The sequence below is a fragment of the Seriola dumerili genome, unplaced genomic scaffold (genome assembly GCF_002260705.1).
Source record: "Seriola dumerili isolate Sdu_G_001 unplaced genomic scaffold, Sdu_1.0 BDQW01000226.1, whole genome shotgun sequence".
In the NCBI taxonomy this organism is placed as follows: Eukaryota; Metazoa; Chordata; class Actinopteri; order Carangiformes; family Carangidae; genus Seriola; species Seriola dumerili.
This window is the reverse complement of record NW_019174481.1, coordinates 5,507,776-5,529,895: the sequence shown is the minus strand read 5'-3', so window position 1 is coordinate 5,529,895 and position 22,120 is coordinate 5,507,776. Positions and strand designations below refer to the sequence as shown.

Genomic DNA, 22,120 nt, shown 5'->3' with positions numbered 1-22,120 from the left:
TTCAGCATTTAGTGTTTGGCCTGTTTATTTATTCTTGAATTTAGAGAATGCATAGCAATGACTTCTTCCCATGATCTTCTGCAGGAAATGGAGAAATCCGAAGCCAATAACTTCTTGGTGTTGTTCCGTGACGCTGGGTGCCAGTTCAGGTCTGTGTACACCTACTGCCCCGAGACCGAAGAAATCACCAAACTAGCCGGCATCGGGCCCAGGAACATCACGACCAAGATGATCGAGGGCCTCTACAAGTACAATTCAGACAGGAAACAGTTCAGCCAGATCCCAGCCAAAACCATGTCCGCCAGTGTGGACGCCATCACCATCGCCAGCCATCTGTGGCAGACCAAGAAGCAGGGGACGCCCAAAAAACTGCATCCTAAGTAGTGCCAGATGGTTGGGCAAAATTTGAACATGCTTCTCTGGAAAGAACACAGAAGAATTTGTGGATTTGACTTTTTCATTAAAGGGACATGTGGTCCCACTGTTATAAATCACAACTGGAATGTAGAACACAAGTGGGCCTCTCAGACGTTGTTGTTACAATACAGAGCTGACTGTTACACTCTGGACTACTTAAAAGGGGCACAAGTATGTACTTGTCAGCATGTGTATCAATGTTTTCATGTGCCAAAAAAAGAGAAGAAAATAATAGGCGGACCATTGCCTTACCTAGTTGAACCACTGAAGCACTGAATGTCACGCCTCTGGAAGAGGCAGTTTGGTTTCTATAAGTTGATCATGTGTGGCCTTATGCTTGTTTTGTGTCATATGGATGCGCTGTGAGTGTTGGTGTCATTTTGTCAGCGCCTGTTGAAAAGGTCTGTTGTGGTACAGGAGAACTTGCGTGCACACACAGATCTGGGATCAGATTACGCCCCCTCCATGGTTGTTAAAAAGGTGGCCTGTCTGATCTGTGATCAGGTAGAGGCAGCGTTTTTGGTGAGGGCTTTGCTGCTATACAGGCACGTTTTTTTTTGTTTGTTTTTTTTCTTTTTTTCTTTTTTCTTTTTTACATGTGACTGAAAAACCTATGAGCAGTTCAAATTTGTGTATGTGTGTATAGTGAAGTGCCAAGAAGAGTGAGGAAAATACCTCAGTTGGTGATTGCAATTACTTTCCAAAAGTGTAAAGTGATGAGATTATTGAGCAAACGGAGTACCATCAAACAATTCTGGAAAGCACCTGCAATGGACTCTTAATTTATTATTGAAGATATTTTAAAAAGGCGTCTTAGATTTTATTCAGAGAAACATAATATACTGTAGGTATATAAGTTAAATTAGTTTGTATATAATGGCAGTTCCATTCACAACGAACAAGTCAGCTTGTAGTAGCTTTTGAGTAGCTTTTATAATTTATCATGTACGTGTATCAGTATGTTGTTGTTTGGGGCCTTTTATTGTGCTACAGATGCAAAAAGTGATCACTCAACAGTATCACTGATAAGACTATCATCAGTATTAGAATAGACGGAAATCCCACACTGTGTCATCAGTCTGTGCAATGATCAGAGTAATTTAAATAATCACCATTGACCATGTTGCAGCCAGAACTAAATACTAGATACTCCAAAATGTCACTTTAATGTGGATATTGTCTGAACTATTAGATCTTGATTACCCTTGAAGTAGTCCACAACTGTAAATAAATGAATTCACCTATGATAGCACTTCAAGACCCTGTCCACCGTCATTAAGTCTAATCAAAGATGTTCCCACTTCAGGACTGTCCTGCTTGTTACTCTACTTTGACATTACTGTTACATTTGTTATCACGCGTTCCTTCAGTATGTGTTGACACTGTACAGATATATTTTGGCATATAGAAGTATTTTTTGTAACGACATTTACCTGTTGGAGGTGCGTACTGATGAAGATGCAGAAGGAAGTGTGTTGAGAGCAAAGTGTAGCCGAGGAGGCAAGGTGTATGAAGTCTCACTGAGGCTTTGTTGTGGTATTGTATGAAATCCAGTGAGTATACTGAGAAAATCACACTATTTTTTCCAACTCTGAATTCATTTTCTTTTCAGTTAACTAAATATGCCCAATTGTTCATGGATTTCTGTTTTTTGTTTTTCTATTCCTTTGAGCTTTATTAAAATGCCAGCTATCAACAGTACTCATGGTGTCTCATTTCATATTCCTGTCTTGATTGATTCAAGTGTACTGTGATTCCTTTTTGTTTGAAACTGATATTAATGTTGATTGACATGATATCACTCTCTTGTCCTTATCTTTTCAAATACATAAGTAAATATCATGCGCCGATGCTTTACCTGCTGGTGCCATAATAATGTCAAGTCTTAAGCCTTAAGTCAGTTTTATTTATACCATAACAAATCACAAATTTCCCTCAAGGGACTTTACAATCTGTACAGCATATGACGCTCTCTATCCTTAGACCCTCAATTCAAACCATTTAATGTGGAAAAAAGAAAGAAATGTCCACGAAGAGCAACAAAGCATGGATCCTTTCTCAAGGATGGACAGACATGCAGCAGATGAAGTGGAGAATAAACCAAAATAGCAAGATTACAACACAGAAAATTAGGATGACACTGTAACGCAGGACCAGCCTTTCTTGACTTTGTATTTTAGTGTTGCAAATTACTTGTGACATTTGCAGTTAATCAAATTAGCCAACATGCAGTTAACCTGGAGCTTTGTGGGGCCCCTGAGGGTCTTGGGCCTAGGATTGTTGCCGACTTTGCCAGAGTGATCATCATTATTAGCCTTGATCATTATTATTGTGCTTTGTAGGTTGCACAAGCACAGACTATCAGAAGAAAAAGATTACAATAGGTCTGTATACTCTGCAGGACCATACACACATTTGTTGTCACTGTGCATTTGTTCCAAGACTAAACAAGAAAAAAAATTCAATTGTTGTCAGTCCAACAAAGGCGCAAGACACTGAGAGTGAAAGAGACACAAAATGACCACAAACAACACATTTTGTGTCTATCTCTGGTTGTTTTGTGCTGTTTTGCTTCTCTTTGTCCTTCTTCGTCTCTTAGGGTCATGTTGCATCTATATCGGTCCTTTTGTATCTTTTTCTGGAATATTTTGCAGGTGAAGACACGGGCTCCCTGACTCCTTGGGCCCCTGGAGCTGTGCTGGTTGGCCCTTTGAGTAATCCATCCATGACAGGCAGTGAGTGAGGACATTAAAAGTTGCGAGTTGAAAAGGACACTTTTGCAACTAAGATAAAAGGGACCCCCATTTCAGCACATTTGCACGACCCTGTCTTTTGGCTTGCATTTAATATATCTTAATACTCTGGTATTTGCCATAATCTATAAGATCATATTATCTCTGCCACAATATGTGACGATGTGGAGTCTCATGTGTGTGGAAGATGGATGGAGGCGGTGCTCCTGCAGGCGGCAGGAAGGCAGCAGGCAGGGCAGGGCAGCAGCACCGCAGCGTAGCGGCGCAGTAAGATCCAGCAAGGAGGGGACACAGTCAGACAAGGAGGAGGAGGAGGGACAGTCAGGCAAGACAAACAACACTGACAATACCGTCGTGACAGCGTCTGTCAACAGCACGGAACCACCCAGGGGGACAGCGTTTTCATCCCATGTATTTTTAGAAACAGGTGAGTATTAATCGCAGCACAGAGGCAGATTTGTGTTGTTGGTGGGGAGGCTGTCAGCGCGCACCCCGCCCGTCCGGCTAACTAGCGGATGATGCCTCTCTCCCCTCGGCCTGGCTAGCTGTCAGCTTCCCCTTCCAACCGCCCGTTAAATTAGTCAGCTTTGTATGAGCTCCAACGGTAACTAGCTGTTTGTTGGTTTTGCTGTAATCCGGTCGCTAAATTCACTAGCTATGTAAAGCTAACAAGTAGCCTAAGCTTCTTATACTATTTGACTTGTGGCTCAGTGCCAGTGTTATTAGCTAACCATCTCTCATGCTAGCTAAGCGGGACTGCAGTGCTTGTGTGCTTGCCTTGGGTTATTTGTGAGCTCGGTAAAATCGCTTTATTGTTAGTTTTGTGTCTGCTGATGTGCAATTGTTGAAGCTCGCTATTCAGATAGATAACCGCAAATACATTGGAGGCTACTTACAGTCATGACAGTAATATAAAAGACTATTCTCTCCTCTGTGAACACAACATGTGGAGAGGAGTGTGCATCCTTTCAAGCTAAGTTAGATACTGTAGTTGCTGCTTTTGCTGACTCTGTTGACTTAGCCTCTGTAAAATCATATCTGTTCAGTCTGTGGTGTCATAACATTTTGGCGAAATCACAACATTAGAAACTTGGGTTCAATGTGATGATTAAAAACTAACATACTGCAGACTGTGCCCTCACTATAGCCTGGTCATCTGACGAGGTAAAGCTGGACTCCTAGCATAATAGAAATAAGCAGCTGTATGTTGTTGGATAGTGCTTCAATGAAATACTGAAGAGCATTAAAGAGAGCAGAATCTCTGGCTCCGACATTTGCATAACACCACAAATGTATTTGAATTGATGGATCCTAAAGATAGTATGAATATGCAAACGAGTTTGTTGCAAATCATCAATCTGCACTGCTTGAATTTTACAGAGTAGGTGAGGCAATGTTGGATGAGATGTTGGCATGAGTATCATCTGCATGTTGGATGAAGGTTGATCAGCCTGTGGACTAAAATTAAAATCTGTATGAGGCCTCTTGTTGTTGTTCACCCTGCAAACAAAATGAGGCACTACTTATTTTAGATATGCATTTCATCACATGCATTGGAGGTGTCCAGTCAAACCACAGTCCTTCAGTCACTGCTGCTGACCAGCTCCACTCAAGCATCTGCGTGTCCTCAAGAGCAAATTGTCTTAAGGGCAGGGTGATATGGCTGAAATCATTATCCCAGTAACAACAATGATATTTTCTGATAATGATATGTATGATTTTGCATGTGAAATCACATGTACTGCAAGAGAATCGATCTGATATTCAAAGCAATGAACTGTGCCTCACTGTGTGTGTGTGTGTTTATACATAAGACCTTCATATTCAATTTTTTTTTTTGTCAGATTAATGAATTCAGACAACAAATAATTGCTGAAGGATAACATGATAAGAAAATATTATCATATGATTCTGCTGAAAGTCAGTAACAGTAATATTGAATAATTGCCCTACTTTCCACCTGTCTTTTCTCATTCTGGACCCGAGATTCAGACTCAATCTGATCACAAAACTGCTGTTCTGATTGCTGTTTTTTTCCTTTTGTGTGTTGCTGCAAAACTCTCCGCGGTGTCAGTCCGTCGTCACCATGACAGCGGAAGAAACGATAAATGTGAAGGAGGTAGAGATCATCAAGGTGATCCTGGACTTTCTAAACTCCAGGAAACTACACATTAGCATGCTGGCTCTGGAAAAGGAGAGTGGAGTCATCAATGGGCTCTACTCGGACGACATGCTCTTTCTCAGGTAGTTGAACTCAACAGCAACAATCACATCATAAAGTCAGGCTATGGTCGTGTCAGGTTGCAGCTACAAAAAGCTGCGTGCTATGGCACAGGAATAACAGGTAGCTATTCCAGTCTCAAGTTTAGTGTCTCTGATAGTGTCCTCTGCATTGTAGATAGTGTAACACTGCACCCGTGCATTAGATGTGAGTGCTCCCTTGTAAGTCAGCCAGCAGTGTGTCATCTGCAGTTCTACTCAGCCTGAGTATTAAATACATTATTTCACCTTCTAGTGTGAAGTGTCTGCTAACAGGCTGTCTCACCTTTGTCAAGAATATATCACAGCAATTAGGGATTCAGAGACCTTCCAGTGTGTTTCAATCAAAACATAATTTAAATTTGTTCATTTGTTGGACATTTAAATATGAGGACTCAGTTCCAGGTGTGGATTAAAATGCACCGTTTTTGTTTCAGGCAACTGGTGCTTGATGGGCAGTGGGATGAGGTCTTGCAGTTCATTCAGCCTTTGGAGTGCATGGACAAGTTTGACAGAAAAAGGTGAGTTCACTGGCTGAATCACTGCCAGTGTGTTCAAGTTCCCCTGTACTTTTTTGTACATCTTATTTTAACATTTATTAGTTGTTTGGCTCAAAGTCACTCGACCCCATGTGCTTCATAATTTCCAAGTTCCAAACAAACAACATGAACACAACTCAAACTGCTTGTGTTTTAAGCCGCTGTATGTTGCACTCAGGTTTCGTTACATCATCCTGAAGCAGAAGTTTCTGGAGGCTCTGTGTGTGAATAACGCCATGTCTGCAGAAGATGAGCCACAGCACGTAAGTCAAAACACTAAATTTGGTGAATTCATAGATTGTCAGTATGTTTTATATTATCTCAGCCTCCGAAACCTCCTAAGCCTTGAATATCCATCCTGTTGAATAGATTTTGTAACATCGCTGCTTTGTCTTCCCACTGACTGTCACTGATTGTTATTTCAGTAAACAAAAAGGCTGAATCTCAGAGACAAGAAGAGAAGCAAAAAACATTTTTTAATACGTGTCGTTTGAACAAGTAATCTTAACAAACCTGATGACTTGTTAACAAAGAGAAGAAAAGGCAGGCTTTGTGTGTGTATGCTCTACAGTGGCCACACTGTGGTCAAGGACTTATCTGGATTAAGCTGTTTATGTTTCTGAGAATAAACCATTTTGGAGAATAGATCTGTTCACATGTGATGTCCTGGAGAACACCTCGATTCTGCCAGTCATAAACTCTTAAAACAGAAAACAGAGACAGCTCTTAATCAAATCTAATACTTTTTAAATTCTAATTGGTAATAATTATCCTGCCAAATAAATAGATATGGCACACACGATTTCATATAATCACACATGCTGAGACACTCATTCTGTCTTCTCCACTCATATTCTTAAATTAGGCTAGCTGTGGGCTTGGTGTCACATGCCGTTTGTGACATTGTGCCAGAGCTATCGTGTCCTATTAACAGGATTGGATCAGACTTCTTTGGGCATCTGTGGGCATTGTATCAGCGCATGTGCTGACTGGCAATAGTGTGCTTAGGGCTGTGTATTGGTTGTTGTGATATGGCCTTGATTGTGTGTTGGCAATGACTTGTCAGGATGGTTCAGGATGAGATTTTAGGACAAATAGTTGTCCGCTTTTTCTTGAAGATTTTCTGATCTCTTGTGTATGTTAGCTGTGACGCTGGTTTTTTGTTTTTTCAGCCTCACATGAAACATTTAAAAGTCATCTGTGCCTCCAATGTGCTGCCAGAGATAAAGCTCTTTCAAAAAGTACATTGTTTTTCTAACTCTACTGTTCAGAGGGGAATTTTTCATCTGAAATGTATTTCATGTTTTTCAGTTGGAGTTCACCATGCAGGAAGCAGTCAAGTGTCTCCATGCCCTGGAGGAGTTCTGTCCCTCTAAAGATGACTACAGCAAACTGTGTTTGCTCCTCACTCTGCCACGCCTCACAAACCATGCTGAGTTCAAGGCAAGAATTTAGCTGTAGTAGATGTGCTGTGACTCCCCCTGTGCACCTTTCTTAACGACTTCACTCCTCTAACAGTAACATTTTTTGTTGATGATGTTGCCTCCCTGTGTTTGGGGTGTATCTTGATGTCTGTGCTTGGGGTCCCTCAGGATTGGAACCCGAGCACAGCCAGGGTGCAGTGTTTTGAGGAGGCGTGCACCATGGTGGCGGAGTTCATCCCAGCAGACAGGAAGCTGAGTGAGGCTGGGTTCAAAGCCAGCAGGGATCGCCTCTTCCAGCTGCTTCTCAAGGGAGTCCTCTATGAGTGCTGTGTGGAGTTCTGCCAGGTTTGAACAACTAAAACTAAACATAAATACAGATTTTTAAAAGTTCTTTGTACCTCTGAAGCAGTGTATTGGTGGTTAAGTTGCTGTTGTTCGATGCAGAGTAAGGCGACGGGTGAAGAGATCACAGAGAGTGAGGTCCTCCTGGGTGTTGACATGCTGTGCGGTAACGGCTGTGACGACCTGGACCTGTCCATGCTCTCCTGGATGCAGAACCTCTCCCACAGCGTCTTCTCCTGCGCCTTCGAACAGAAGCAACTCAACATCCACGTGGACCGCTTGGTGAAACCTGCTAAAACTGGCTATGCTGACCTCCTCACCCCGCTCATCAGCAAACTATCTCCCTACCCCTCCTCCCCCCTCCGCCGCCCCCAGTCTGCCGACACCTATATGTCACGTTCCTTGAACCCGGCATTGGACGGCTTGTCCTATGGGCTGTCCGGCCAGGATAAGAGAGCAAGCGGTGGGGAGATAGTGCCGGGTAAAGGGGTCTCTCCCATGTCCCACTCGTTTGCCAACTTCCACTATCCCGGAGCAGGAGGCCAGAGCCTGAGCAGGAGTCTCATGATGGAGAGCTCCGACTGCCACAGCATCTTTGAGGAATCCCCTGAAACGTAAGGGATCAGATCTACAGTTAAACCCGTTTCTGTCAAACTCTTTGTGTAGAGTTACAATTGGAGCAAGCCCTGTCAATTTTCTGACACACAGGCTTTATTCAACACCTTGTAACATGTCTTAAGTAATCTGTTGCTGTTGGGTGTGTTTTCTCTGTGAAGGTCGAGGACAGAAACACCTGTGGATAAGATGATGAGTTCATCTGGAGCTCAGAATCTGCGTCCTGCCTCCGCTCCGGGCGAGGATGCACCATCAGCTGGCTCTGGTGACAGGAATGAGGTAAACATCATTGACCTTTGCTTTTTAACTTGTTAGACCTGTTGCATGTCACACACTACTGAACAAGTCCTGTGTTTAATTATGTCCCTGTATTGTTTTGTTTTTTTTCTTGATGGGTGTTGCCGACAGTGAAAGTCTAAAATAGGGCATATCTGACAAATCTTTTTAGTACTATGTGTCTGAGTCATCCTCCTCCCACAGTTACAGCCTCATCACTGTCAAGGCTGACATGGCTGCTCAGAGTAATTTATTGGCTGTCTCAGTCCATCATAGCTCTGTGATTATCTCTGGATGGGAGATTTTTACTTTCTGTGGGAAGTCTTGACGTGTTGTAGTGTTAGTATGACTTCATCTTGTCCCACCACTTCATGAGTACCTTAAACCCTTGTGCATGTGAGAAATGGGCTTTTGTATATGTAACACATAGACAGGATACACATAGATTCACTACACTTTCTAAGGATATGATTATCTCAGATCTCCCATTGCAATTAAAGACTGTTAATCTTCTCAGGAATAGAAGTTGCATGAGAATCATCACAATTTTAACTTTTCTTAAGTATCAAAGTATACCAGTGATAGTTGTCTAAACAGCCATTTAGAGATTGCAAACAGTAACTGCTAATGGCTAATTCAGCAAGCTTTTAATGGTGCTAAGTTACCAATATATAAGCAAATATAGCCTGCAAAAAGTTTTAGCCCACAGTGTACCTCACTGAATCTTGCTTGATAAATTTGTATATTAATAATGAAATGTCCTTAGTGTTTGGAAAAAGATTTCATACAGTTATTTGCAAATTAATGGATTCTTATTTAATCATCTTATTAAAAATTAGGTTTTTTAAAATTTTGTTTTACATTACATTGTGACCATTGTGAGATATAAGGGAGCTTCAGTTGTTTTAAGTATCCAGCCAGTAACAAAGGAGGCTGGAGACCAGGGCATAGGTTTGCATGTGGACGGTAGGGACATGTCTCTACCAATATTTTGGGAGGACAGAATTGTCCCTACCAATCTTTGGGTGAACTTGTTCGCACTATGTTTGGAGTAAAGTCATATTAGAACATTTCAATGTGCCCTCCAAGAGGCTACGACCTCAAGACAACTGATTTAGGTATGCAAGCATTTGATTGACTGAAAGGGCGGGGGCTATTTCAACACTCACGTCATGTGAGATCATTGCAGTAGTACCTGACATCAACAGAAAAATGTCAACTGATTTTATTAACCATGTTAGCTAGCATTAACTAGCAAGCTAATCCTGGCTTCTGTCTGCTAGCTTCTAGCTGCTAGCAGTCAGGTTGCTGGCAGGAGTAAACATAAAATGGTGGCTATGTCAAAGTATGAGTTGAATTTCTGTCGAAAAATCCCATAAAAATGTTTTTATGCCTAACTATATTATGACTTTTTATGACATTTTATGCCTTACCATACTATGATTTTATGACTTTTTTTGTCTTACTATACCATGACGTTTTTGACGTTTTTATGCCTTACTATACTATGTTGTTTTTATGACTTTTTTTGTCTTACTATATTATGACTTTTTATGCCTTACTATACTATGACGTTTTTGACGTTTTTATGCCTTACTATACTATGTTGTTTTTATGACTTTTTTTGTCTTACTATATTATGACTTTTTATGCCTTACTGTATTATGGCGTTTTTTGACGTTTTTATACTTTATTATACTATGACGTTTTTGACGTTTTTATGCCTTACTATACTATGTTGTTTTTATGACTTTTTTTGTCTTACTATATTATGACTTTTTATGCCTTACTGTATTATGGCGTTTTTTGACGTTTTTATACTTTATTATACTATGACGTTTTTGACGTTTTTATGCCTTACTATACTATGTTGTTTTTATGACTTTTTTTGTCTTACTATATTATGACTTTTTATGCCTTACTGTATTATGGCGTTTTTTGACGTTTTTATACTTTATTATACTATGACGTTTTTGACGTTTTTATGCCTTACTATACTATGTTGTTTTTATGACTTTTTTTGTCTTACTATATTATGACTTTTTATGCCTTACTGTATTATGGCGTTTTTTGACGTTTTTATACTTTATTATACTATGACGTTTTTGACGTTTTTATGCCTTACTATACTATGTTGTTTTTATGACTTTTTTTGTCTTACTATATTATGACTTTTTATGCCTTACTGTATTATGGCGTTTTTTGACGTTTTTATACTTTATTATACTATGACGTTTTTGACGTTTTTATGCCTTACTATACTATGTTGTTTTTATGACTTTTTTTGTCTTACTATATTATGACTTTTTATGCCTTACTGTATTATGGCGTTTTTTGACGTTTTTATACTTTATTATACTATGACGTTTTTGACGTTTTTATGCCTTACTATACTATGTTGTTTTTATGACTTTTTTTGTCTTACTATATTATGACTTTTTATGCCTTACTGTATTATGGCGTTTTTTGACGTTTTTATACTTTATTATACTATGACGTTTTTGACGTTTTTATGCCTTACTATACTATGTTGTTTTTATGACTTTTTTTGTCTTACTATATTATGACTTTTTATGCCTTACTGTATTATGGCGTTTTTTGACGTTTTTATACTTTATTATACTATGACGTTTTTGACGTTTTTATGCCTTACTATACTATGTTGTTTTTATGACTTTTTTTGTCTTACTATATTATGACTTTTTATGCCTTACTGTATTATGGCGTTTTTTGACGTTTTTATACTTTATTATACTATGACGTTTTTGACGTTTTTATGCCTTACTATACTATGTTGTTTTTATGACTTTTTTTGTCTTACTATATTATGACTTTTTATGCCTTACTGTATTATGGCGTTTTTTGACGTTTTTATACTTTATTATACTATGACGTTTTTGACGTTTTTATGCCTTACTATACTATGTTGTTTTTATGACTTTTTTTGTCTTACTATATTATGACTTTTTATGCCTTACTGTATTATGGCGTTTTTTGACGTTTTTATACTTTATTATACTATGACGTTTTTGACGTTTTTATGCCTTACTATACTATGTTGTTTTTATGACTTTTTTTGTCTTACTATATTATGACTTTTTATGCCTTACTGTATTATGACGTTTTTTGACGTTTTTATACTTTATTATACTATGACGTTTTTGACGTTTTTTTGCCTTCCTTTACTATGTTGTTTTTATGATTTTTTATGCGTTACTATACTATGACATTTCATGCCTTACTATACTATGACGTTTTATGCCTTACTATACTGTGACTTTTTATGCCTTATTATACTATGACATTTCATGCCTTACTATACTATGACATTTCATGCCTTACTATACTATGACGTTTTATGCCTTACTATACTGTGACTTTTTATGCCTTATTATACTATGACATTTCATGCCTTACTATACTATGACGTTTTATGCCTTACTATACTGTGACTTTTTATGCCTTATTATACTATGACTTTTTATGCATTACTATACCATGACGTTTTTATGACTTTTTATGCTTTACTATACTATGATATTTTATGACTTTTTATTCCTTACTAAACTATGACTTTTTATGCCTTACTATACTATGTCGTTTTTATGACTTTTTGTGCCTTACTATACTATGACCGTTTATGCCTTACTATACTATGACTTTTTTATGACTTTTTATGCCTTACTACACTATGACGTTTTTATGACTTTTCATGCCTTACTATACTATGTCGTTTTTATGACTTTTTATGCCTTACTACACTATGACCTTTTATGCCTTACTATACTATGACTTTTTGTGACTTTTTATGCCTTACTATACTATGACTTTTTATGCATTACTATACCATGACGTTTTTATGACTTTTTATGCTTTACTATACTATGATATTTTATGACTTTTTATTCCTTACTAAACTATGACTTTTTATGCCTTACTATACTATGACGTTTTTGACGTTTTTATGCCTTACTATACTATGACGTTTTTATGACTTTTTTTGTCTTACTATACTATGATGTTTTTGATGTTTTTATGCCTTACTATACTATGACGTTTTTATGCCTTACTATAGTATGATGTTTTTGACGTTTTTATGCCTTACTATACAATGTTGTTTTTATGACTTTTTTTGTCTTACTATATTATGACTTTTTATGCCTTACTATACTATGACGTTTTTATGACTTTTTTTGTCTTACTATATTATGACTTTTTATGCCTTACTATACTATGACGTTTTTATGACTTTTTTTGTCTTACTATATTATGACTTTTTATGCCTTACTATACTATGACGTTTTTATGACTTTTTTTGTCTTACTATATTATGACTTTTTATGCCTTACTATACTATGACGTTTTTATGACTTTTTTTGTCTTACTATATTATGACTTTTTATGCCTTACTATACTATGACGTTTTTATGACTTTTTTTGTCTTACTATATTATGACTTTTTATGCCTTACTATACTATGACGTTTTTATGACTTTTTTTGTCTTACTATACTTTGATTTTTTAGACGTTTTTATGCCTTACTATACTATGATGTTTTTATGACTTTTTTTGTCTTACTATACTTTGATTTTTTATGCCTTACTATATTATGACGTTTTTTGACGTTTTTATGCCTTACTATACCATGACGTTTTTGACGTTTTTATGCCTTACTATACCATGACGTTTTTGACGTTTTTATGCCTTACTATACCATGACGTTTTTGACGTTTTTATGCCTTACTATACCATGACGTTTTTGACGTTTTTATGCCTTACTATACCATGACGTTTTTGACGTTTTTATGCCTTACTATACCATGACGTTTTTGACGTTTTTATGCCTTACTATACCATGACGTTTTTGACGTTTTTATGCCTTACTATACCATGACGTTTTTGACGTTTGTATGCCTTACTATACTATGACGTTTTTGACGTTTTTATGACTTTTTTTGTCTCACTATATTATGACTTTTTATGCCTTACTATATTATGACGTTTTTTGACGTTTTTATGCCTTACTATACCATGACGTTTTTGACGTTTTTATGCCTTACTATACCATGACGTTTTTGACGTTTTTATGCCTTACTATACCATGACGTTTTTGACGTTTTTATGCCTTACTATACCATGACGTTTTTGACGTTTTTATGCCTTACTATACCATGACGTTTTTGACGTTTTTATGCCTTACTATACCATGACGTTTTTGACGTTTTTATGCCTTACTATACCATGACGTTTTTGACGTTTTTATGCCTTACTATACCATGACGTTTTTGACGTTTTTATGCCTTACTATACCATGACGTTTTTGACGTTTTTATGCCTTACTATACCATGACGTTTTTGACGTTTTTATGCCTTACTATACCATGACGTTTTTGACGTTTTTATGCCTTACTATACCATGACGTTTTTGACGTTTTTATGCCTTACTATACCATGACGTTTTTGACGTTTTTATGCCTTACTATACCATGACGTTTTTGACGTTTTTATGCCTTACTATACCATGACGTTTTTGACGTTTTTATGCCTTACTATACCATGACGTTTTTGACGTTTTTATGCCTTACTATACCATGACGTTTTTGACGTTTGTATGCCTTACTATACTATGACGTTTTTATGACTTTTTTTGTCTTACTATATTATGACTTTTTATGCCTTACTACTGTATATTATGACGTTTTTGACGTTTTTATGCCTTACTATACTATGTGTTTTTTATGACTTTTTTTGTCTTACTATATTATGACTTTTTATGCCTTACTGTATTATGACGTTTTTTGACGTTTTTATACTTTACTATACTATGACGTTTTTGACGTTTTTATGCCTTACTATACTATGTTGTTTTTATGACTTTTTTTGTCTTACTATATTATGACTTTTTATGCTTTACTATATTATGACGTTTTTTGATGTTTTTATGCCTTATTATACTATGACATTTTTGAAGTTTTTATGCCTTACTATACTATGACGTTTTTATGACTTTTTTTGTCTTACTATATTATGACTTTTTATGCTTTACTATATTATGACGTTTTTTGACATTTTTATGCCTTACTATACTATGAAGTTTTTTGACGTTTTTAAGTCTTACTATACTATGACGTTTTTATGCCTTACTATACTATGACGTTCTTGACGTTTTTATGCCTTTCTATACTATCACATTTTTTTGCCTTACTATACTATGACGTTTTTATGACTTTTTTTGTCTTACTATATTATGACTTTTTATGCCTTACTATATTATGACGTTTTTGATGTTTTTATGCCTTACTATACTATGATGTTTTTATGACTTTTTTTGTCTCACTATACTATGACGTTTTTGACGTTTTTATGCCTTACTATACTATGTTGTTTTTATGACTTTTTTTGTCTTGCTATGTTATGACTTTTTATGCCTTACTATACTATGACGTTTTTATGCCTTACTATACTATGACGTTTTTGACGTTTTTATGCCTTACTATACTATGTTGTTTTTATGACTTTTTATGCTTTACTATATTATGCGTTTTTTGACATTTTTATGCCTTACTATAACGTTTTTGGCGTTTTTATGCCTTACTATACTATGTTTTTTTTAATGACTTTTTTTGTCTTACTATACTATGACGTTTTTGACGTTTTTGTGCCTTACTATACTATGACGTTTTTGACGTTTTTAAGTCTTACTATACTATGACGTTTTTATGCCTTACTATATTATGACTTTTTATGCCTTACTATATTTTGACGTTTTTTGACGTTTTTTATGCCTTACTATACCATGACTTTTTGGCATTTTTATGCCTTACTATACTATGATGTTTTTATGACTTTTTTTGTCTTACTATAACTATGATTTTTTTAGACGTTTTTATGCCTTACTATACTATGATATTTTTTATGACTTTTTTTGTCTTACTATACTATGACTTTTTATGTCATTTTATGCCTTAATTACTATCCACGTTTTTTTCCTACTATACTATGACGTTTTTGACGTTTTGTGCCTTATTATACTATGTTGTTTTTATGACTTTTTTTGTCTTACTATATTATGACTTTTTATGCCTTACTATACTATGTTTTTTTATGACTTTTTTTGTCTTACTATACTATGACGTTTTTGACGTTTTTATGCCTTACTATACTATGACGTTTTTGACGTTTTTATGCCTTACTATACTATGTTGTTTTTATGACTTTTTTTGTCTTACTATATTATGACTTTTTATGCTTTACTTTATTATGACGTTTTTTGACATTTTTATGCCTTACTATACTATGACGTTTTTTGCGATATTTAAGTCTTACTATACTATGACGTTTTTATGCCTTACTATACTATGACGTTCTTGACGTTTTTATGCCTTTCTATACTATCACATTTTTTTGCCTTACCATACTATGACGTTTTCATGACTTTTTTTGTCTTACTATACCATGACGTTTTTATGCCTTACTATACTATGACGTTTTTATGATATTTTATGCCTTACTATACTATGTTTTTATGACTTTTTTTGTCTTACTATACCATAACGTTTTTGACGTTTTTATGTCTCACTATATTATGACTTTTTATTTCTTTTTTTACCTTACTATACTATGACATTTTTTTGCCTTACTATACTATGACACTATTTTGCCTTACTATACTATGACGTTTTTGACATTTTTATGACTTACTAAACTATGATGTTTTTATGACTTTAAATGCCTAAATATACTATGTTGTTTTTATTACCTTTTTTGCCTTACTATACTATGATGTTTTTGACGTTTTGTGCCTTATTATACTATGTTGTTTTTATGACTTTTTATGCCTTCCTTTACTATGACGTTTTTATATCTTTCTATGCCTTACTATACTATGACGTTTTTTGACGTTTTTATGCCTTTTTTTGTCTTACCATATTATGTTGTTTTTATGACTTTTTATGCCTTCCTTTACTATGACGTTTTTATATCTTTCTATGCCTTACTATACTATGACGTTTTTATGACTTTTTATGCCTTCCTTTACTATGACGTTTTTATATCTTTCTATGCCTTACTATACTATGACGTTTTTATGACTTTTTATGCCTTCCTTTACTATGACGTTTTTATATCTTTCTATGCCTTACTATACTATGACGTTTTTATGACTTTTTATGCCTTACTATCCATGACTTTTTTATGCCTTAGTATACTTTAACTTCCGACACATATGTGACACATATGTCCCTATATCTAGAGTTGTGTTACCACATGTGTCACCTATAAGAGGATATATTATTATGACATATATACATCCTCTGTATATATGAAGATATAAGTTTATAACATACATGAAATACTCATAGTAAAATGCAACTTTATTAAACAACATTTAAACAACATTTTGTATGAAATTTAAACATACATCTACATCTACGTCTATATGTCATCTTTTATATTTACATATATAACAGGCCTTGGGATGGACGATATCTATCTAACACATGTCCAATATAAACAGACATACTAAAATACATGTTTCTATTAGCTATTCATATATGTCAATACAATACAACAATATATGATATTGTTCCAATTTCTAACAGGTTTGAGATGCTATTATTTCATACATAGGCTATACTTTAAATACATTCATGATTTTACTTCAAATGTACATATATTCATATATGGAAATTCAACACATGTACATATATTACATTTCCATATGGGTATTCCTGAATGTATAAACCACTTGGTTAAAAGCCAATCTCTTTGTTTTGGAGGGGTTGTGGGGTTGCTGCGTCCCTACCAGTGTTGACACCAAACCTACGCCTTTGCTCGAGACCCAGGTGGATTTGAGCACAGGTCAGTGGTGACACGTGGCTTGAGACGCTGGGAGCTTAACCACAAAAATGAGTCATTACTGCCCCCCTGTTGTCTGTAAACACGCTGTTAATTCAGTATCTGTGTCTGTCTGTCTCACGCTTTCTATTCTGGGCTCCTTGTGCAGCTCGGTGTGAAGTTAGTGCTTTGCTCTGCTGTGCCTGTTGCCCTGGAGACACATGAAAAGGCCAGAAACAGAAGCAGACTTTGGGGCCTCTATGATCTCACTGTCACGCTCTTACCCTCTCTGTCTTGTTTTCCCTCTCTGCCCTTCGTCCCTTTTTCCAGCACTGGCACACTGCCAGTCTCCCTCCCCTCCCCTGAAATAGATCCGCTCCCATCAGATTGTCAGGACAGGAAGCGGAGGACAGAGAGGGGAAGTGACCTGTCCTCAGCTCCCTGTCTAACCCCCCTTCCTCTAATACCTGAACTGACAGAAGACTGGGGTGGAGCAGGGTTCAAATGATCACAATGCTGACTTTGAATAGTGAATACTCACTACTGTACTAGAGTGGTACAGGTGATAAAATTTTGCATTTAAGCGATTTATCTAATTTGCTTATACAAGGTGATTCACCTGTCTTATTTACTATTAATGCAACAGTAGATTAATTTATTATTCATGAAGGACCTATGTGCAGCAGAGAGAAAAAATTAGGAATAAAATGAGTCCATGTATTCTTTTCATGGATCACTGGTTTTGTGCTCAATCCTCAGCTTCGTGACTCCACAGAGAAGTATGAGGAGTATTATCGCCAGCGTCTTCGTGTGCAGCAGCACCTGGAGCAAAAGCAGCAGCAGAGGCAGATGTACCAGCAGATGCTTCTGGAGGGAGGGGTCCAGCAGGAACCCCCGCCCAGCGACATGCAGCACAGCCTCACAGAGAAGTTCCTCAACAGGTACAGACACGATGGGAAAAGGTCTTAAATGCTGCCTGACAGACAGGAAGTGCATGTCCTGTATATAACACAGTCATATGGCAAACTTGTTGTCACAGTAGTTCTGGTGAGCGAGTTTGCTAATCACTGCATGGCTTTTAATATTGAGAAGGAGCAGCTGTCAAGACAAGAACAAGTAGACAGGTTAAGGCCTTGATAATGATGGCTCCCATGTGGCTTTCCCTGGCATGACACGCACCTCCCCCAAAACCTGCCTCCACTCCACACAGGCTGCACCATCTGCTGTGATGGGCTACATCACATCACATGGGATGTGATGTAGCCAAAAAAATCTGAAACATCTACCTTGGTAACTTTAAAATGCTTTCAAATCACAAGAGTGCATTTAGCTTCAACAACATGAGAAAAATGACGTAGAAAATTTTTTTTGCATGTGTCAGCAGGACAAAGGCCCTTTGATTTGTCCCCCGAGAGTTCCTCCCAGTCCTCCCTCTCCCCTACCTCTCCTTGTCTCTGTAACCTCTGCATTATTCACAAGGGTAGCTGTGCATAATTACATCATTACTTCAGTTTTCTTTTGTTCTGTGCTCTTTGTAGTTTTAACTAGATTTAACTAGGCTGTCAACTCACTCAGTGCTCTAACAGCCTGTACCCAGAAGTGAAATACAAAGTGATGAAGGTTCCCTCCTAAACTAAATACAAGAAAGCCCTCTGGAACAAGAAAGGCAAAGGCTGAGTGTTTATAGAGACAGAGATCATGAATGTACATGCACATGTATTTGTTTGAATTACTCAGGTCCATCCAGAAGCTGGAGGAGCTAAACGTGGGAATGGAGAATTTAGGGGAGGAGGTGAAATCTTTGGCCCAGCAGTGCAATGGCAATGGGAACACGCCCGCCTCTGAAGACAATAACAATCCCCCATCTGTGACCCCGGAGCAGAGCCGGACCCAAGGGGGAGGAGTGCTCAGCAGTACCCCACAGCGCACGGTGGGGGGGTGCGAAGTCACGCCACCAAATGAGTCCCCTGTTGTCTCTCAGAGGTAGGTGTGTTTTCTTTTTGTGCATGGACATTATTTCATATCAAGAATTAGATGATGACTATGTTTTCTGTTTGCTGGCAGTGGGCAGAAACAGGCAGGAGGTCAAGAAGGTGACTCTCCAGGCTCCTTATCCCGAAGTAAACAGGTAGGGATGGAAAAAAATAAAGCATGTTAACACAGCAACATTGAAGCCAGCACTGAAAATAATGTTCACACAATTCTGTCAGACCTGCTGTAAATAACTCATACCTCAACAAGCGTGTAATCATCTCGCTGAACCTGAAATGACTTCTGTTCGTTCACGGTCTTTATTGTTTGTCATTTATTGTCTCTCACATTAACTGTTTGGTTCTGGCATTCTGCAGGAACAGTTGTTACTCATCTTCCTCTGAGCTTCTCTTATCTGATTTTAAAGTTCATCACATTCCCTCCTTTTTTCCTCATAGCCTAGGACGATACAGTGTAATGCCAATTTGACTAAGCAGATTACAACAGTTTCATGTGAATGGCAGTGATGTCACATTGGCATCACGAGAGGACGGATGTCAGAGGGCAGAGAAAATCAAAGTAGATTATACTGCTTATGACATGTAATCTGTGTGTTAATGTGTTTTCATATGTGGGTGTGTTTCCAGAGTGACAAGCCGAAAGGTCTGTTTGTGCCCGTGCACAGTCTGGAAGATACTCAGGCTATTCGTGCTGTTGCCTTCCACCCGTCTGGGTCGCTGTACGCTGTGGGATCCAACTCCAAAACACTACGTGTGTGCGCTTATCCAGAAACACTGGACACAAGGTAACCTGTGGAAGAAGAACAATGTCCATCACACTTTTGTTTCTCTTATCATGAGTAACCCTCTTCCTTTCAAAAATTGATTGATAGCGTACAAAGTCCCGTACCTGTAGAGCCATGACCTTAATTTGGCAGTCCAATACTTTCTGCTTTCAAGGCCAACATACACCATAGAGAATACCAACTACCTTTTAAATATCTACCATTTTCTCACCTTCTCTCCTATTATTTATCTTTCCTCTTCTGTCTTTTAATCTCTTCTCCTAAGCAGCACTCCAACGAAGCAGCCAGTCGTCCGCTTCAAGAGAAACAAACACCACAAAGGCTCCATCTACTGTGTGGCCTGGAGCCACTGCGGGCAGCTGCTGGCGACAGGCTCCAATGACAAATATGTCAAAGTTTTACCTTTTAGTGCAGAGACGTGCAACGCCACAGGTGAGCGAGCTCTGCGTGAATACACAATGACAGTCATGTTTGTTGGTGTCAGCAGCCTCATTTTTTTTTTGTCTGTGTGTGTCTTTGTGTCCCAGGCCCAGACCTGGAGTTCAGCATGCATGATGGCACCATCAGAGACCTGGCCTTCATGGAGGGTCCAGAAAGCGGAGGAGCCATCTTGATCAGCGCCGGAGCAGGAGACTGTAACATCTACACCACTGACTGTCAGAGGGGACAGGGTCTGCACGCCCTCAGTGGACACACAGGTACACGGACTGCTTCATCCCTCCACCCTGTCCTTCTGAACTCAAAACATGAAGTGCAAAGTCAAAGATGGAACAACTGCCACTGAGAAATGTGTCATTTTTGCTGTCCAGGTCACATTCTGTCTCTGTATACATGGGGAGGCTGGATGATTGCCTCCGGCTCCCAAGACAAGACGGTGCGTTTCTGGGACCTCAGGGTGCCCAGCTGTGTCCGAGTAGTGGGAACTGCTTTCCACGGCTCAGGTATGGCTGCGTGTCATTCCTTTCACCTGCATGCATGGAAATTGGAAGTTGTGAGCAATGTATGACACCAGAAGTAGCTCTGCTTCCATAATGGCTGCCGGTGCTCTAAGTCAGCACAGAAAGATTTTCACTGGAATCATATGCTGATTTTTACAGCTACACCCCTTTTTTTTCCACTCTACAGGCAGTCCCGTTGCCTCGGTAGCAGTCGATCCGAGTGGCCGTCTCTTAGCAACAGGACAGGAAGACAGTGCATGCATGCTGTATGACATTAGAGGAGGACGCATCGTTCAGGTGTACCGGCCGCACAGCAGCGATGTCCGATCTGTTAGGTTTTCCCCTGGAGCACACTACCTGCTCACCGGTTCCTATGACACAAAGGTCATGGTCACCAACCTCCAAGGTATGTTGCATTTAATGTGAACCATTATCCACCACTAGTTTCCTTCAATGTGTTACTGTAATTATTAGGAGGTTTTTTTATATCTGTTAATGGTTAAACCAGATAATTTAAACACCAAACAACTAGTAACCCCCTGACCTAAAGAGTCTGGAGGAAAACTTGTGAGATGTGGTTTTGGCTTTAGCAGTTGTCTGTCATGATGTTGTATGTGCCTGTCTGAGCTGTGTTTCCTGTGTGTTTCTAGGTGACCTGACCAAACAGTTGCCTCTGACCGTGGTGGGAGAGCACGGCGACAAGGTGATTCAGTGTCGATGGCACACACAAGACCTGTCCTTCCTCTCATCCTCTGCTGACCGCACTGTCACACTCTGGACACACAACCCATAACACACACACACACACATGCACGCACGCACACATGTGCACACACACACCCCTACACCCCTAAAACAACACTGCTCCTCCAGCACTATCAACTCGGTCACACCCTTTCAACACACCTGACACTTAGAGCCTGAAAACACACACTCTCTCTCTCTC

The 22,120-nt window shown here is 38.2% G+C and overlaps 2 protein-coding genes across 2 annotated transcripts in view; both read left to right on the top strand.

The window, feature by feature from the left end:
* Window positions 1–2,118, top strand: part of LOC111229123 (calmodulin-regulated spectrin-associated protein 2-like) — a 32,929-nt gene extending 30,811 nt beyond the window's left edge. Inside the window, exon 22 of the mRNA XM_022755311.1 lies at window positions 85–2,118. Within this exon, the coding sequence (XP_022611032.1) occupies window positions 85–384 (300 nt within the window). The 3' untranslated portion in view covers window positions 385–2,118. The remainder of the gene's footprint in view (window positions 1–84) is intronic.
* A 1,366-nt stretch (window positions 2,119–3,484) lies between these two features.
* Window positions 3,485–22,120, top strand: wdr47 (WD repeat domain 47). Its single transcript, XM_022754809.1, has 17 exons — window positions 3,485–3,597; window positions 5,245–5,414; window positions 5,867–5,950; window positions 6,147–6,231; window positions 7,280–7,411; window positions 7,561–7,737; window positions 7,837–8,348; window positions 8,511–8,628; window positions 18,220–18,401; window positions 19,198–19,443; window positions 19,525–19,588; window positions 20,079–20,236; window positions 20,505–20,668; window positions 20,764–20,934; window positions 21,046–21,177; window positions 21,362–21,580; window positions 21,825–22,120. The coding sequence occupies exons 2-17, from the start codon at window positions 5,257–5,259 to the stop codon at window positions 21,965–21,967; spliced, it is 2,745 nt and encodes a 914-aa protein (XP_022610530.1). The 5' UTR covers window positions 3,485–3,597; window positions 5,245–5,256; the 3' UTR covers window positions 21,968–22,120.

Excerpts from the sequence above, each read along its gene's own strand:
- wdr47 (XM_022754809.1), top strand. The coding sequence starts at position 5,257 with ATGACAGCGGAAGAAACGATAAATGTGAAGGAGGTAGAGATCATCAAG. Across the intron at positions 19,444-19,524 it reads TCCCCTGTTGTCTCTCAGAG|TGGGCAGAAACAGGCAGGAG; the intron begins GTAGGTGTGTTT and ends GTTTGCTGGCAG. Across the intron at positions 19,589-20,078 it reads CCTTATCCCGAAGTAAACAG|AGTGACAAGCCGAAAGGTCT; the intron begins GTAGGGATGGAA and ends GTGTGTTTCCAG.